At 43.3% G+C, this 15,546-nt stretch overlaps 1 protein-coding gene across 2 annotated transcripts; it reads right to left on the bottom strand.

Annotated features, from left to right (window-relative positions):
- Positions 1 to 1,170: 1,170 nt before the first annotated feature.
- On the bottom strand, positions 1,171 to 13,673 carry LOC306785217 (atlastin-2-like). Of its 2 annotated transcripts, XM_079279503.1 has the most exons (14): positions 13,607 to 13,673; positions 11,098 to 11,381; positions 8,717 to 8,848; positions 8,130 to 8,234; positions 7,957 to 8,007; positions 6,975 to 7,031; positions 6,423 to 6,515; positions 6,196 to 6,334; positions 5,986 to 6,113; positions 5,654 to 5,710; positions 5,260 to 5,331; positions 4,725 to 5,156; positions 4,014 to 4,028; positions 1,171 to 3,593 (listed from the first exon to the last, which is right to left on the bottom strand). In XM_079279503.1, exons 1-14 carry the CDS (start codon positions 13,665 to 13,667, stop codon positions 3,483 to 3,485), a joined length of 1,737 nt encoding a protein of 578 aa, XP_079135629.1. In that variant the 5' UTR covers positions 13,668 to 13,673; the 3' UTR covers positions 1,171 to 3,482. The 2 variants fall into 2 exon arrangements, with proteins under 2 accessions (XP_079135629.1, XP_079135630.1); XM_079279504.1 differs by lacking the exon at positions 4,014 to 4,028.
- Between the last annotated feature and the right edge of the window lie 1,873 nt (positions 13,674 to 15,546).

Consider the following 15,546-nt stretch of genomic DNA (forward strand, 5'->3'; position numbering starts at 1 on the left):
ATTAAAAGCATCGATCATAATAATTTTAGATTGCGTAACTCAGAATATATGACGATTAGGAGGAAATGTGCATGTTAGGAGATATGTAATCTTGAATGATCAACTCAAGTTAATATTTTTAATGAGCATAGGGGACATGTTTAAATCCCCTTTAAACATTTGTCTCTAAAATAAATATTAAGTTAGTGATAACTGTTATGCTCAGAAGATGATTATACAAAACAAATAACTCTATGGTCACTAGATTTTCACTATTTCTATCAATAACTTCAGTGAATATATCAGTAACTGGATAAACTATCCATAGTTCGATACATTAAAAGTAAAACAGATTAAACTAAAGATTTAAAAAAGGTCACAAGGTTGAAACACAAAGATCTGTAGAAACATTTGAATATACACAAAATAGGAATAGTGAAATACATTTAAAAAAAAAAATTTTTAAAGGAGTTATTTTAATATACATATCTCCAGCATTAAAAAGGTTTAATGTCCATTGAATGTCCAAAGTCTAACATGTTTGCTTTTATCAGCATGTTACATTTGCCTTTTCAGCAAAAATGTTTTACTTTTACAAACCAGTGACTAAAAAAACCGGAGCACGAACCCAAGCATCTATCAAAATAAGAGGCATTCCTGTTAAAAGCATGCTAAAGTTAGCAGAATATACTTTGTTAGCATGCTAAAACCTTACCATCACAATCTTTTACCACCAACATACTCCATGGGTAAATTAGCATCGCGCAAATGTTAGCACCAATCATCCTCAATTCATAGAAAACTGTTATATCTGTATGGAAGCACTACCAGGAAAGATGAGTGAAAAGGTAGGCGATAGCTTTTATGACGATATTGATTTAGTATCGCCTTACTTTACTTTTACAATAGCGTGTTTTCTACATTGATTTGTTTGCTTTGATAAATGCCTCGTTCACACTACATGACTTTAGTCTGGATTTTCCCTCGAGCAGGTCAATGGCTACCCTTGACCATTCAATGTCAATACCGAACCTTTAACATCCCGCAACACTTTTGCGTATTGTGGGTTACCAACTAGACGTGACCCAGTGAACAGCGCCCTCTGTAGGGATTAAAATATCCCTCCAGAAAACGACACAATAAAAACAAAACATTCAAAAACTGGACGACACCACTCTGTGTTGTAGGAGTTTGGTTTAATATTGTATTGAAAAAATAAATTAACGAAAATAACTTTAAAAGCAACAGAAGACAAAGAAAAAAAAAAAAAAAAAGATCCAGATTATAAACATTCTTTGCCAGCAGGGGGTGGAATCGCAGTGCTCATGTAAGATTAATTTACAAATATATATATAAAAAAGGAATTTATTAGACATATCAACAAATCACGAAAGCATTCCTTTACATCCAGTGAGCTGAATCTGGTCTACCACCCAAACAGTTGTTCTTCCAGCTACAAAAAGGTCTAGAAAATTTATATTTATATATGTATATATATTTCATACACATGCCCTATGTGTGGATGAGGCTGTAAAAAACTGAACTGTACAAAAACAAAAGCACACAGTGGTGATGTTTGTTGTGGATGGAATGATATTTAAATGAAGAAAATAGGACAATGCGCTGATGTTTGGAATGAACCTTTCATTCATCTGATTTACGGCTTTTTGCTGTAAAAAGTGTTCATATTTAAATGTGGGCGATGAAATGATCTTTAGTGTTTTACTACACGACGTGTGGTGCTTTAAAAACAAGATGAGGTGGTTCAGTCCTTCAGAGCCGTCAAGATGAAAACGAGGAATGACAGCGAGGGAAGAACACTCAAGTTAAATAACAGAATTAAATATCATCTACAAAAAAGGTCTCAGCTGAACTGTAACACATTTAAAAGCTTTACTCTCTGAAACGCCGGCAGTCAGACCATCGTCATGAACTACCAGGTTAAAGTTTAGAAGCATGACCTCACACAATCATCCAGAGATCATTGGAGACTTGAGGAATAGTTCATAGTATTTACTTACTCTTTTTTTTTTGGAGATCAATATAAATTAAGTACAAAGTTGGAGCCGTGGCGGAATGATAAATAGTCAGTGAAGAAGTTCCTAATCGTCCGACTCCAGACGTGAGATCCATCGGAACGTCTCCCAGAAATGTGCAACGTTTACGTGAAACTAATAAAATAAAAAAGGTTTAATACTGAAAGTAACACTCAATGAAGATAACCAAATCAACGTTCAGCTTGCTACGTCAAGGGTCAGCAGGTTGAGGGAAATTTAGCTTATTTTACTTACAGTTCTACTTTCACAAACTCACGGACGTCTGGTTTTAAACGGTAACTTTCTGCTGGAGAGTCATGTCGAAGGATCCTGATCCTGTGTATTCACTTGAAATGAGTTGGACTCACGATTAGCTTCAATGACAATGTTTTCTGATGTTTTTGAAAATGCAGAGTGAAACTATTGTTTGTATAAAAAGACGTTTGTTATAATATTGTAGCAAATTCATAGGAGCTCGAAACGACTGCCCACACAGTTTAACTCCTGTGGACTCGGATTTAACTACTCACGTCATTTCTGTACTTACATAGTTAGTATTTAAAAGATGAAAGATGATATACTGATCACAGCCACTTCCTGTTTTCTGATCCCACAGCAGAGTCAATTTAAAACCAGACGAAAACCGAGTAATGCTAAGCTAACATTTACTCTGTGAGCTTTCGACTGTGTCCCACACGCGATACATTCCTGACAGATTTTTGGTCATTTTAAAAACGACCATAAACGTAGAGTTGAAGACGTCCTCACATCTGGAGGTGCGTTTGTCTACTTTTGAGTGGAGCCCACTGGACCGGTCTAACTGCTCAACACACTCTCAGCCGGCACAGAAACGTAGAGACACATCCATGAGTTTGTGATTCTAGTTGCGAAAGAAAAACTGTAAAAACTTCCCCGAAACCGTTTTTTTCAAAGTCCTAAAAACGTTGGATCAGCTGCAGTTTCCTGCCCGTTTGTCAGTCCGCTCAGTCCGAGAGCCTCCGATGAGTAAAGCTGTAAACTTTGGTTGCGACTCCCCGTGACGCCGCCCAGCGACAGAAACCAACCTGACGGAGACGACAGGAGGGAGGAGGGGAACCGTGAGGAGGGTCTGTAGTCATGCGCTTCATTCATACATTCACATAAATGGGAATAGTTTGCCTCACACACACACACACACACACACACTTAGGATGACACTGTGATTGAAAATTGGCCCCACCCACCAATAAATACCGTAACCCCGCCCACTGACAAATAATTAAATACATCACACTGCTTCGTCCGGGGTCTACGGCGAGTCTTTAAACCTACAGCCAGCACGGTGAGGACCCTTCATCTACGGTCTGAGAACAAAAACTCATTTACACGGCTCAAACCGTCCTAAAACACAAAAAAATGTCGTTTCAAAACCGAGCAGAGAGTGAGGGAGAGGAGGAATAAACGCGACGGGAACGCGATGGCGTGCCGCTAGTTTTTCTTCTTGACGTTGTTGTTCGAGGCGAGCCGGGGCCGCGGCGCCGGGATCAGGCTTCCCAACGGAACTCGACTCCGAGCCACTTCGAAGAGTTTGGAGAAAACCTGGAGGAAGAGGAGGAGAAGGAGGTCAGGACGAGGGGTGCTTTTACTGTGATAGTTCTGGAAAATAAAAAGATTATTTAACTGTACTTTAAAATGAACAATTTGGGTGTTTTCACAGTTTGTATTACGTTTGTTAACACTGCAGAACATTTGGTTTCCATCAAGCCCCGTTATATTTCTGTCATCCTGACAGTCACTTTGTTCGCAGTTATAGCTCGTATATAACTCGGACTTTACGTCTTTTAGCATTGCGTCCCTTGACCTGGGATGCACCGTGTCTATAGATCAATCCACCGTAGCCGGTCTGGTTTTATCAGACGTGTTTGATGAAGTCTTACTATTAGGTCCTTAAATTGTTTCAGGCTCTTTTTCCGCAACCGGACCAAACTAAGGGAGCCGTACAGGTTGTTAAACACGTACCTTTCGTGGAGTCCTCTGGAGGCATTGAGAGAGAAAAACAAAGAGGAAGGATTAGAGGAAGAGGATGATGAGGATGAGAAGGTGACGGATGACAGAAATGTGTTGAAGTGAATCAACTATCAGTTTAAAGTTTCCATTAGTTGTTTTAAGAGGAGAGCAGAACGGTTGAATTCTATCACAAATGCTTTGACGAAAAAAAGTTGTACAAAATGTAGTTTTGCCCACAAGGTTTAGTTGGTTTGAAATCTTTCAATTTGCCCGATCGATTCACTATTAGTCTGTTATAAGAGCTTCATTAAGTCAAAGGATTCTACAAATTATAATACATTTTTCACTGATTGAGCATTCAGGTAGAGATACATGTGTTTTTAGAAGCAGCTAATTGAATTCAATTAACAGTTTTATTCTTTCTTCAAGGATGTTTGTAATTAGTTTACGACAATAGTATTAACTGCTTATTCTTGTTTTAGTTTATGATAATAACCCTCATGGAAATGCACTCACTTCAGCTTTTTAGAAGTGATCAGAAGAATCAGTAGATTAAAAGGAGCTTTCAGAGTCGCTGATGACTGAAACTAAAGAGATGCAGATGGACGGACGCGAAGACGAGGAGCGAGCACGGACGCACAGACGGGTGAGAGCACAGACGGGTGAGAGCACAGACGGGTGAGAGCACAGACGGGTGAGAGCACACGAGGCTCATCCTCTCACCTGTTCCCAGAGTGTTTCAGCCACCTGGTCGATGATTCCTCCGACCTCGCGGAACTCTCCAGAGTATTTGGCATAAGCCCAGATGCAGAGCGCCGTCAGAGCCACGGCCATCACCAGGTTACACAGCGTGGCCACAGAGTTGATGCCCACGAAGCCCGTGACCAGCGACACCACGTACATGATGAACATGACGGCGAACAGCGTGGCGGGCGTCCGCGCGGCGAAGAAGATGTTCTTGCCGTCGTTGTGCTTGCCGAAGTTGGCGTAGGCCACGTCGAGCTCCGCCTCCAGCTGCTCCTGGTAGCGCCGGCAGAAATCCTCGCCGCCCATCTTCTTAACGGAGCGGAATTGTTTTACCGACGCCTGACGCAGCTCCGCGTGACGGCGCTCCAGCTCCCTTGGGGAAATGTAGGGTTTGTCTCCGCCGCAGACCTGCAAACGGAACCAGATCGCACACCTCAAGATCTCATCAAAACCCTGAAGTACTTCATCACCCAAATCCTGGACCTCTGACATCCAGTTTGCGATGCATTACCTGCTCCATGCTTTTGTTGTATAAGTCTTTGGCTCCTGCTACAGCTGCAAGGTTATTTGCTTCAGCTGTTGCCTAGAAAACAGATTAAACATTGAGAAATAGAGTCAACACATCATTAGAGATAAACAGTCCTTTTACGAGAACCGAGATGCGCTCCGGTCTGATGGATACAGCCGTTGCAAACACAGAATATATATTACTATCATAAATGTGTTGACTCGTACATAAACATGTCTGAGCCACAGTGAGAAGAAGAAGACAGAGAAAACAACAGTTTTGAAAAAAGGATGTCCAGGATGTGTTTCTTGTAATAAATCTCATGTAAACTTTCCAGCGGGCGGCGCTGTTCCACAGCAACATTATCTTCATTATATTGTGTGTGAGCGGAGCTGACCTGCAGCATGGACTTGGGGTGAGGAAGCTCCTCTCCCTGGTAGATCTTCATGTAAGCCTGAAAACACAATGGACAGATGAGAAACAATCAGGAGTCAGAGTCTAAACTCTATTTCTGGAGTCATAAAAAACATTTACAAAAAGACAAAATTCTAAAAAAAACAACAACTTTGCCTTCTGATGTTATCCGAGATGTGAACTCACGACCAGTTTACCACCAAATACAAAGCTGAAGAGAGCTCAGTAAAGCCGCAAAACTAATTATGAGAGAAACACTCAACTCAAGGTCCACTTACTGGCTTTTTCTAGAGCTTTCAATCAGGATGAACTCACTTTGAAGTAGTGCAGCAGCTCTCTGCAGGTGATTTTGACTCCGCCGATCTCTTTTTCCACCAGGTTTTCTGGAGAGAGCAGCGTCGGAACGAGGTTCACCAGCTCCTTCTTGAACTCCTCATCAATATCTGACACACACACAAACCAACCAGGCGTCACAAAAGCGGACTTGTGTTGACCGGACTAGTTGTGCCTGCGCGAGGGTCTCACCTCTGAGCCGCCCGTCGAAGTGAGGGTTGGTGGCCACCTTGAGGCCAGGGTGAGGCAGCAGGAAGCAGCCGATGTTCGAGAAGCACGAGTGGATGTGTTTCCTGACGTTCTGCAGCTCCTCGTGTTGGTTCTGCTTCACCTGATCACAGACAACAATCATCAGTCTGGAGATGTTAAAATCAGCCTTCGGTGTCACAGCAGACGTCGCCAGGAGGCCAGACACTAACCTGCAGCCGCTTCTCCAGGAAGCTCAGTCCTCCCTCCAGACCGTACGGGTGTTCGTAGGGGTAACTCCAGTCTCTGATCAGGAACATCAGACTCTGAACAGAGGGACACATTCAGCTTATTGATCCAGGCTCCACCACAGATCACAGAAAAGATGAACAAGAGCACTTATTCAAAAGTATTCCAGCTTCAGCCTGAAGCAGTTATCTTTGACTCGACAAAAACAGTCATTTTACCTGAAATAACACGGGAGGTTCTGGTCTACCGCTGCCTCCATCCCATAGCTTGTGCGACGGGTGTTAGTTTGGAATTCTGAACTATCCCTTTAAGATGGAGCACCTAAAACGGCTCACACTAAGACGGTGGACATGATCAAGCTCGTGGTGATTGATAAGTTTCTTAAAACTGAAGAGACTGTCAATTAAGAAAGTCTCATTTAGTCATTCGAGGACTGAAGTTGAAATCGCGAGTTTCTCACGTGTCAGAAGGTAAAGCACGTTTCTAAAGATCGAACTGACTATTGTGAGAACAGCAACGTGGTTAGCAGATCACACCTGAAAGGGTTTCTCATAGACTTCTTCCATGGCCAGTCGTCCGTACTCCGTGAAGAGCTGAGGAGAGAAAACAAGCAGCCACTTAAAATCTCATCAAACATCAAAACACAGCCATGATGCTCAGTTAGTAGAGGACGACATTGCAGCCGCTTCTTTCCAAAAGACCCCGCCCTCACTGTTTGACTGACAGGCAATCTCTGAAGGCGGCGTGACGAGAACTTGGGACCAAAGATGGAAGAGAACTTTCCACAGTGAGAGACTTCCTGTCAGGCTCTCTGCCTCATATGGCAGCCTGCTGCTGGGTTTAGTTCGGCAAGTTGATCCCGACCTGAACACATCATGAACACCTGATATGGAGCTCTTCACTCAGACGATGAGCTTTAAAAAGAGAAACGCTGCAGCTAATCTGTTGGACTAGAAATCTAAAGACAGCAGCTCTATGAGGCAGTGAGAGCAGTCAGAGGCCTCGTCATCAGGAGGAAATAATAACTGACCTAAACTGGACAAACTGTTACTAATTTCACCCAACCGTGTTAAACAATCTTAACGAAAACCACGGCGACAGCTTTGATAGAGCTGGTGCAAAAAGGATTTGACACACATGGCTGAAATGCACATGAGTGACAGACCAAAGGGAACCCAATAAAGGGTCCTTAAGACCACCAAGGAACCGCCCCTCTTGTTTTTAGGATCTCAAGAGTCAACACGCACACAATAAGACAAGATGGTTATTATTAGAGAGGTCAGCTGATCTGTGACCTGTCGATCAGTCTCACATAAACCATTTTGTTGGCGGTCAAATGTCCAAGCTGCACGATAGTTTTGTGGTGCACACAGCGGTAGAGACAGTAACCCTCCAGCTGCACACATCATGTCAACGGGAGTTACATGAAGCTCGAATTATTAGATACATTTTACAGATCTACCAATAAATAATCTTTTTCTACTCGATGCTCATGGAGTCTGCAGGCTGATTACTGACCTGGAGGTGCTGCAGGTCGTCTTCCTGGACATTCTGGGACAAGTTGTACACCTGAAATACACACACCGTTATTCACCTGGTCAGCCATCACACTAAGTCCTTCATCTCACACACACACACACACACACACACACGCGCACACACGCGCACACGCACACACGCACACACATGACCTGAACAGAGCTGGTCATGGTGCTCAGGGCGAACAGCGTGGCGCAGTCTTTGATGGTTGACTGGCTGTCAAACGCTCCCTGAGTGTCGATTAGTAGAACTGCAACCTGCAAGAACAACAACAACTAAAAGAATGTCTAGACCGATATCAATAGAATCCCTCTCAATCGTCACTTATGACCCACTACAAGTGTGCTGCGGTGTCTGAATATACAGAGGCTCGGTCTGTATTTTCTCTTTTCTTCCCATTTTGCTGTCTTCAGGGCGTCGGCAAAGAGCATTTGGATCCCATGTGGCGGTGTGACAACCAGCCAATAAGCAGACAGTACAGCCGGTTCTCATTCGCAGGTCAAACGTCACCGCTTTGTCCCGCCCCTCGTCGTACGGAGTCCCACAGACCTCGCCGCAGCAAGACGAAGCGCGTTTTCGGCTGCATTCACATAAAATCCGGCACCTTCCCGCAAGTTTATGAGTAAGTGTGGATGTGTGTATTTGTAGTTTACAACGATACCGCCGTGGCTCGGTGAGCGAATGAGACTACAGATTGGCGTTCAGGAGGCGCTCGCTTGGGGTCGGCCCGTGAACTGACCTTGCAGCCGTCTGGTTTCTCCACCACGAACACCTCGCTCCAGGCCAGGATGCCCGTGGTCTCCCTCTCACAGCCGCCTCGCCAGGTGAAGCCGGTCAGAGGCTCCTCCTCACCACCGACCCACGAATCCGACTGGACAGAGACAAGAGGAGGGCGGAGAGGTCACGGCACGGTTCCTGCTCCAATAACATTCAGAATCTGAGCCTCAAATCCAGAATGAAGTGACATGTGGAGAGCACGTTATTTACTTCATGTGATGAACAACATTTACTGTCAAACAGGAAGTCGTTGTGTTATCACAGACTCACTCTTTCCTTGATATCCTGTTAAAGGTTAGTTATATTATGTACTAAAAAAAGCGCTTTTATTTATTACTTCCTTCTTTTTTTATTCCTTCCTCCTCATTGTTGCGTCCTCCCTTTGCTTCCAGTTTATTTCTATACCTGGTAGAAATCACCTTGTAGAGATCCAACACCACACTAAAACTTTCATTTTATTTTGAAAGAGCTACTGGGACTACATTTAAATGCACAACAATATTCCACTACTACTATTCAGAATTTGATGCAGGTCATGTGAACGGCTTATATCCGGTTTAGATATTCCAGACGTAGCATTTTGATGAGCTATGCAGATATTATTCAGTTCTGCATTAAGTCAGACTTTAAAGGAAGCCATCCTTTAACTTACAGCAGCTTTAAACAGGAACTGAAGTTGTTAAATGTTGACTGGCAGATCTCAGTGAGCACCAGGAAGGAAGTGAATAAGAACTGATGGTTCGTAGGAGAGAGTAATATGAATTACATCATAGTCTAGGACAATATATTTGATCAGGTTATCAATGCACATCGGGATACAGACAAGTTTCTACTTCTACTGTAATTCAGTAAATCATATGATGAAGATACTTTATCATATGGCTCACTGATTTGCAACGTTACTTATAATACAAACAAATACATATGAAAGGTTTGACTTCTATGGTAACAAAAGATCTGACTGTTGCCAAATGTTGATGTTCTCATGATACATCGTCATCCAGCCCTTATGATGATTAATATGTGTAGTCATCAGCTTAAACGTGAAAAGGCTTCTGAACAGTCTCACTCCTCGACACCTGCGTGTAAAAAAAACCAACAACAACCCTACCATGACCTGACCTGAGTGGGCGGGGCTAATGTTATGCATAAAGATGGCCTTTATGTGTGGAATAAGCCCAGCCACAGAGCCGCCATTGTGTTGACCTAAAATCCTCTTTACAGCCTCGTCAAACCCTCCGGAATGTTCCTCTGTGCTTACCGTAGATTAACGCGGCCAAAGACGAACACTAACCGGTCACCGGTTCAAACAGAACCGGGTTTTTCTGCCGCAGGGTTTGATGACAAGACGGTGACAAAAAGGAGCTCCAATGAAATGATGTCATCGATTTCATTTTGCATTGACAAACTTCTACTGATCCTGTTCTTATGAAATCTAATCAAAGCATCACTGGTAATAACTAACACATGACTGTCAAGATTAAACCAGGACAGTCGTTTCTATAGTTCCTGTAACAATGGAGACAAACTACACAGTCCGATACCGCATCGAATCTGATTATCAGATCTTTTAGAACAACAGAGAAACATGACTGAAAATGTCTGAGAAAACAATCCCAACTCGAGATGCATGTTGCCCACATGGATTATGTTGAAACACGTTGAAGGCGGCTGAGTTTCAGCTGAATGTAAGAGTGAGGACTGCAGCTTATGGCCTCGGTCTCTCACAGTGTAGTCCTGTTAGGATCTCTTCAGGGAGTAGAGGCCGCAGGAACGATCACAGCCACAAACAACTCTTTCAGAGGCCACATGGGCGTGCAAGTGTTGCATTAAGATACTTGATGACAGTCGAGAAGTCCTCGTTGAGTTATAATAGTTACTGAACTTGTCTGTCAACATACTGAGCAGACTCCACCTTGTGATGTAGGATGGAGATACAGTTAGAAGCTACAGAAACACAGGAAGCGGACCGTGAGTTGGGATTGTTTTTGTCAAACTACTTTGTCAAGAATGAGCTTTAATGCATGACTGAAACGAACCCATAGCTCAGTCACGAGTCTCACTCAAGACAGTTTCAGATTAGATTAAAGTTTGTCATAGCACAGCGTGCAAGTACCCTGAGACGACAACACAGTTCAGCATCTAACCAGGAACGCAAACAGCAGCAGAGCGCCGTGTGTATACATCAGTAACAGTACATAGAAACTCGCTAGTGACATTTTGCCCGATTGAAAATCTCCCCAAGGTCAAGAAATTATCAAAAGCATAACTGGTGTTTATTCAAAACATTTTTTTTTCTATGAACTGATTCAGAAGAGCCGTGTTTAACAAGACTTCCTTTACCTGTTTGTACATGAAGCGCAGCATGAAGTCCAGCAGGAAGGACTTGCCCTTGCGGAAAGCTCCGGCCACGGAGACGACGACCACCTGGAGGTCCCGCACCTCCTCCTGCAGCAGCAGCCGCTCCAGCGCCTCCTCCTGCAGCGAGAACGAGTGCTCCTCCTCATCCGCCACCACGATCTGCACCGGCCGGGCCACGCCGACATCGTCCTCCTCCAGCAGGTCGGCTTCCTCCTCCGCCTCCTGGCGCCTCATCGGGGACGTGTCGGAGTCAAACCTGTGGCCACCTGAGAGGGAAAGCTGCGGGTAACGTTTGACCGGAAGAACAAAACCCTTCCTAACACATTTATCATTCGTCACGTCTGGTTTTTGAGGTGGAAAAATGCGACTGCTGTTCTGGACATGTCTCCTAACCTCTTCCAAAATATAAATAAACTGTCATGACAAAGAGAAACAATGATTGTTCATTGACACCTTTGTGCTCAGCTCTACTAAAACCACTTTAAAGTAGAGTGCATCAGCATGCACGCTGCAGTCATGATGGCCGAGTTTCCCTTCAGGGTTCAATAAACTCTGATGTTCAGAAGAGACAGCGGTTGATGGACGGGAAAACTAAAAGTTCCCTGACCTCCTCCAGTTAGTGAAGCTTCACTGGAGAGGAAGGAATCACTGCCATTATGGGATGACTGGAGGTTTACAGTAAATAGACTGAGCCATCAGTCACTGTTCTACAGAGGAATAGTACGGCCTTCAGCTCTCCTTGTACGGCAGCAGTTACACTTCACTGACCTACAGAAATCTGGATATTTCAGGAGGATTATTAACTCTTTGTGGATGCCTTTGCCCTCATCCGATAAGTCAGAGGGAAACAAACTGCTTTGTCATCTCTAGGTCACCAGTCTGAAACATGCTGCAAAGATTTGCGTAAACACACCGCAACAATCTGCCGCCGCATCCAGCAAGCAACACAGTCACATCACCCGGAGGAGAGGACATAAATAATGTCCAAGTCTACATAAAAAAACTGTTTGGGACGCCTTTTGGGTGATTCGTTCTTTAACCGAGGCTTTTAAGAGGAGCAGTGATCCGGTAAATTCGATGTCCCAGCATTCTCTCTGTTGAGCACATGAGCTGCCTGAGGATGAATACTTCCACAGCGTAGAACAGAGATGCAGTGTAGCGAAAACTGTCCTAAACGCTTCGTGATATTAGGCTACAATGATGATGATTATGAACGTGACTCACGAGTATCAGACTTAAGGACACGCACTTCAACGCATCATAGCTACGCACGCTTGCTTAAAAAACTAATTTAGGTAGATTTGTTGTCAAAAATAGGTTTAAATGCCCGTTTTGTCAAAATCCAAATTTACACAGATTTGATCTCATGGTTATACCGCGAGTACATTTCATTTCAAGCCTCTGGTACGATGGTTCAACATTCCCCGAAGTGCAACGCTGCACACTTCATAGGTGAATAAGCACATGTTCCTGCTTATCAAACAGCTGAAGCTGATCAGTGGATTCCCGTCTAGTCATTTCACATCGGTTAACTTCCATATAACAGCGGTCAAGTCACTGCATCGTTAGACTACACCAGTCAGCAGAGAAGATAACTCAGGTCTGAGTTCTGCTCAAATGTCAGTTATTAAAGCGTCCGAGTGCTGAACAGGACCGTCAGCAGCACACAGGCTGGTCTGACTGCATTCACTGGAGATAGGCATACTCTTGTGGCCCTGGGAGGCACTCCCATATAGGGTGCCATATAGGGTTACTTGTGAGTTGACCAATAATCCTAAAATGAGGTCGATTTAAAAGGGAAATTAGTCATTGCCAACAGGAGAGGGAAGTTAAGTTAGCTTAACTGCTCATTTCTTGAATGGAGTTGGTGTTAGTAAATATACTGGCTTATATAATTAAACGAATATATGTAACGTTAGCTCACACCTTAATTTCACAAGCATGTTTTGTAAAAATACCGTTATCCACCTGTGATGTGTGCGACAGCCTAAATGAGATGACACTTCAAGTGAAGTTAGCTTGCTCCGCGTTGTTACCTAACGGTATGTAACAGAAGCTAGCTCAGCGTTAGCTGCAATCTGCCAGCTTTTGACAGAGCCGTGTAACAGCCGTTAGAAAACAGAACAATAAATAACTAGCACGAAGAGGTCAGCAGCTAGGTTAGCTCATCGGCTAACAACAAACACACATCCAGCTCTGAAGGTGAGGACCACTGACAAGCTGGGCGGCTTAAACAAGACGCTCCACACCGGCTGCTCCGTGACTACACACCGCGCACAGCGGGGGATAAGTCGATGTAACGTTAGGTTCAAAAACACAATGTCACTACGATGTTTTTAAATTATATTTATACCGCGGGAGATTATTCGACGTGTTCTTTCCATTACAGTCTACAGAACAACCGGTGGAGAGGCACGTATTCAGAAACCTACCGCTGTCATCTGTCGCGTCGGTAACATCATTCATACTCTCGGTATGTGTGTATAAGTACCTTCTTTGAAGATGCTGTTTTTGTGATTCCGCTGCTTCAACCTGTTCTCATCCGCCGCCATCTCTCTTTCTTGACCTGCCGATAAGCAGCAGCAGCAGCACTGTCCTGACGTCACAGAAACTCGGAGCTGCGGTGGTGTCCGCGCGGTCCTAAAGTACGGAACCGAAGCCCCGCCCCCCTGTTAATGATACAGCCTCCATAGAAGTACACCAAGCACTGTATTAAAGTACACATTTGAGCTACTTGTACTGAACTTGAGTACTTCCATTTTATGGGACTCAATACTTCCACTCCACTACATCTCAGTGGGAACTCCACTACATTTGTGTGACCGCTAAGGTTACTTGTTACATATATGTTCCATCCCCTTCCCTTCCAGTGTAAACCACATGTCTCCAGATGTGTTGTTTTTGATGTTTGTGATAGACTGAAGGATGAAGTGTTACTATGTGGGTTAACTTTAAGCTAAATTAACTGTTTAAAACAACCTCTTGGATCAGATGGACAATGCATTGTCACAAAGCTGAAAGCTGTTTTTCTGAGCTCATGAAAAGTTGACTTTGTAAAGATACATAACAAACATATGATTTTATAGAATATGACGCGTCGCTGTAGATTAAACTACCCTGTTGTGCATAAAGGAGTTAAAAATAGCACAACCTAAAACATTTAAAGCAATCAAATGTAACAAACACATTGATGCAACAGTAATCCAGAAACATCATATCTTACACTGGAAACACTTTACTGCACAATTAATACTTCTACTTTTCATACTTTATTTACATTTTACTGATAACACTTAAGTAAGGTTTTGAATGCAAAAAGCAGCCCAAAAGGGTTAAAAAGCTCCGTAGAGTCATGTGATAGTTTTCTGTGGACAGTTCACATTAAACAAGTAATTTATTAGCATATAAAAAACATTGATTAGTGCAGCTTTTAACAATAGATATTGACTGTAATATTAATTTGGTTGGGATTGGAAAATTAGTTATCTTGTCAGATACTGTAGCGACAATCATCCGGAGACAGGAGCAATCAGTGCTCAAATTCACATTAGTTCACCGCCCACCTGTTATCGCATAGTTTTAATATTTTTAGGGATTTTAACGTTACAAGTTGTGCTGAAACTGGGAACTGAACTCTTGTAAAATCCAATCCAGACCTAATTCAGCCTGAATGGCAGAAAGTTTTTTTTTTTTTAAACCTTGTGACAACGGATTCAGAGTGTGGACTCGTCCACTGATTCCCTCCTCGCACGCTAAATACTGTTTGTCGAGGGAAGATGTCCCATTTCTTTGAATCTGTCCTCACCCAGTGCATGCTGGGACAGCTGTCTCAGACACACTGTAGAGGAGGCTGCAGGCTCAAACTTTGCCCTCGTTTCCTCTGTGTTGTGTGTCACAGGACGTCCTCTGTAGCTGGTTTAATCAGATTACACTTTCTACTACGTCTCCACACCTTCATGTTAGTGTGGTTGAGTGTTATCTGATGTCAGCCCACTCAGATTGCAGCTAAAACAAGCAGCGAAGCCTTCGACCGTCTTTTACTTGCACCTTTATTGTTTAAAGCAACCTGCTTGTTGTGTTCAACGAGTATTTAAAATGACCAATGTGTTGCGACAGAGTGGGAGAATAGAAATGGCTTGCATTATACATTTTTAAGAACATAATCCACCCATGCAATGAACACTTCACACAGTTAAATACATACAGGACTTATCTGTAATATTCAAATAAAGGTCAGGGACAGATGAGGCTCTGACCTGCAGTTTCCAGGGTGATACAGTTAAAATGTCTGTGAGTAAAGTCAGCTGTTGTGCTGCTGTTGAGCGGAGCAGGATCGAGGCTCCAGAGTCCTCACAGAGGATTCACATCTGAAATAATTTGGCCTCTGAATTATTGATGAAAACACCAAACCAGCTACAGAGTCTTGATTGA

This window comes from Melanostigma gelatinosum, assembly GCF_949748355.1.
Source record: "Melanostigma gelatinosum genome assembly, chromosome: 11".
Lineage (NCBI taxonomy): Eukaryota > Metazoa > Chordata > Actinopteri > Perciformes > Zoarcidae > Melanostigma > Melanostigma gelatinosum.

What these genes read in the sequence shown, in the direction of transcription:
- LOC306785217 (XM_079279503.1), bottom strand. Translation starts at nt 13,667, where the DNA reads ATGGCGGCGGATGAGAACAGGTTGAAGCAGCGGAATCACAAAAACAGC. An exon ending in AAACAGCATCTTCAAAGAAG is followed by an intron (nt 11,382 to 13,606) that starts GTACTTATACAC and finishes TTTCCCTCTCAG; the next exon opens with GTGGCCACAGGTTTGACTCC. An exon ending in TCTATGAGAAACCCTTTCAG is followed by an intron (nt 6,516 to 6,974) that starts GTGTGATCTGCT and finishes CCCTCTGTTCAG; the next exon opens with AGTCTGATGTTCCTGATCAG.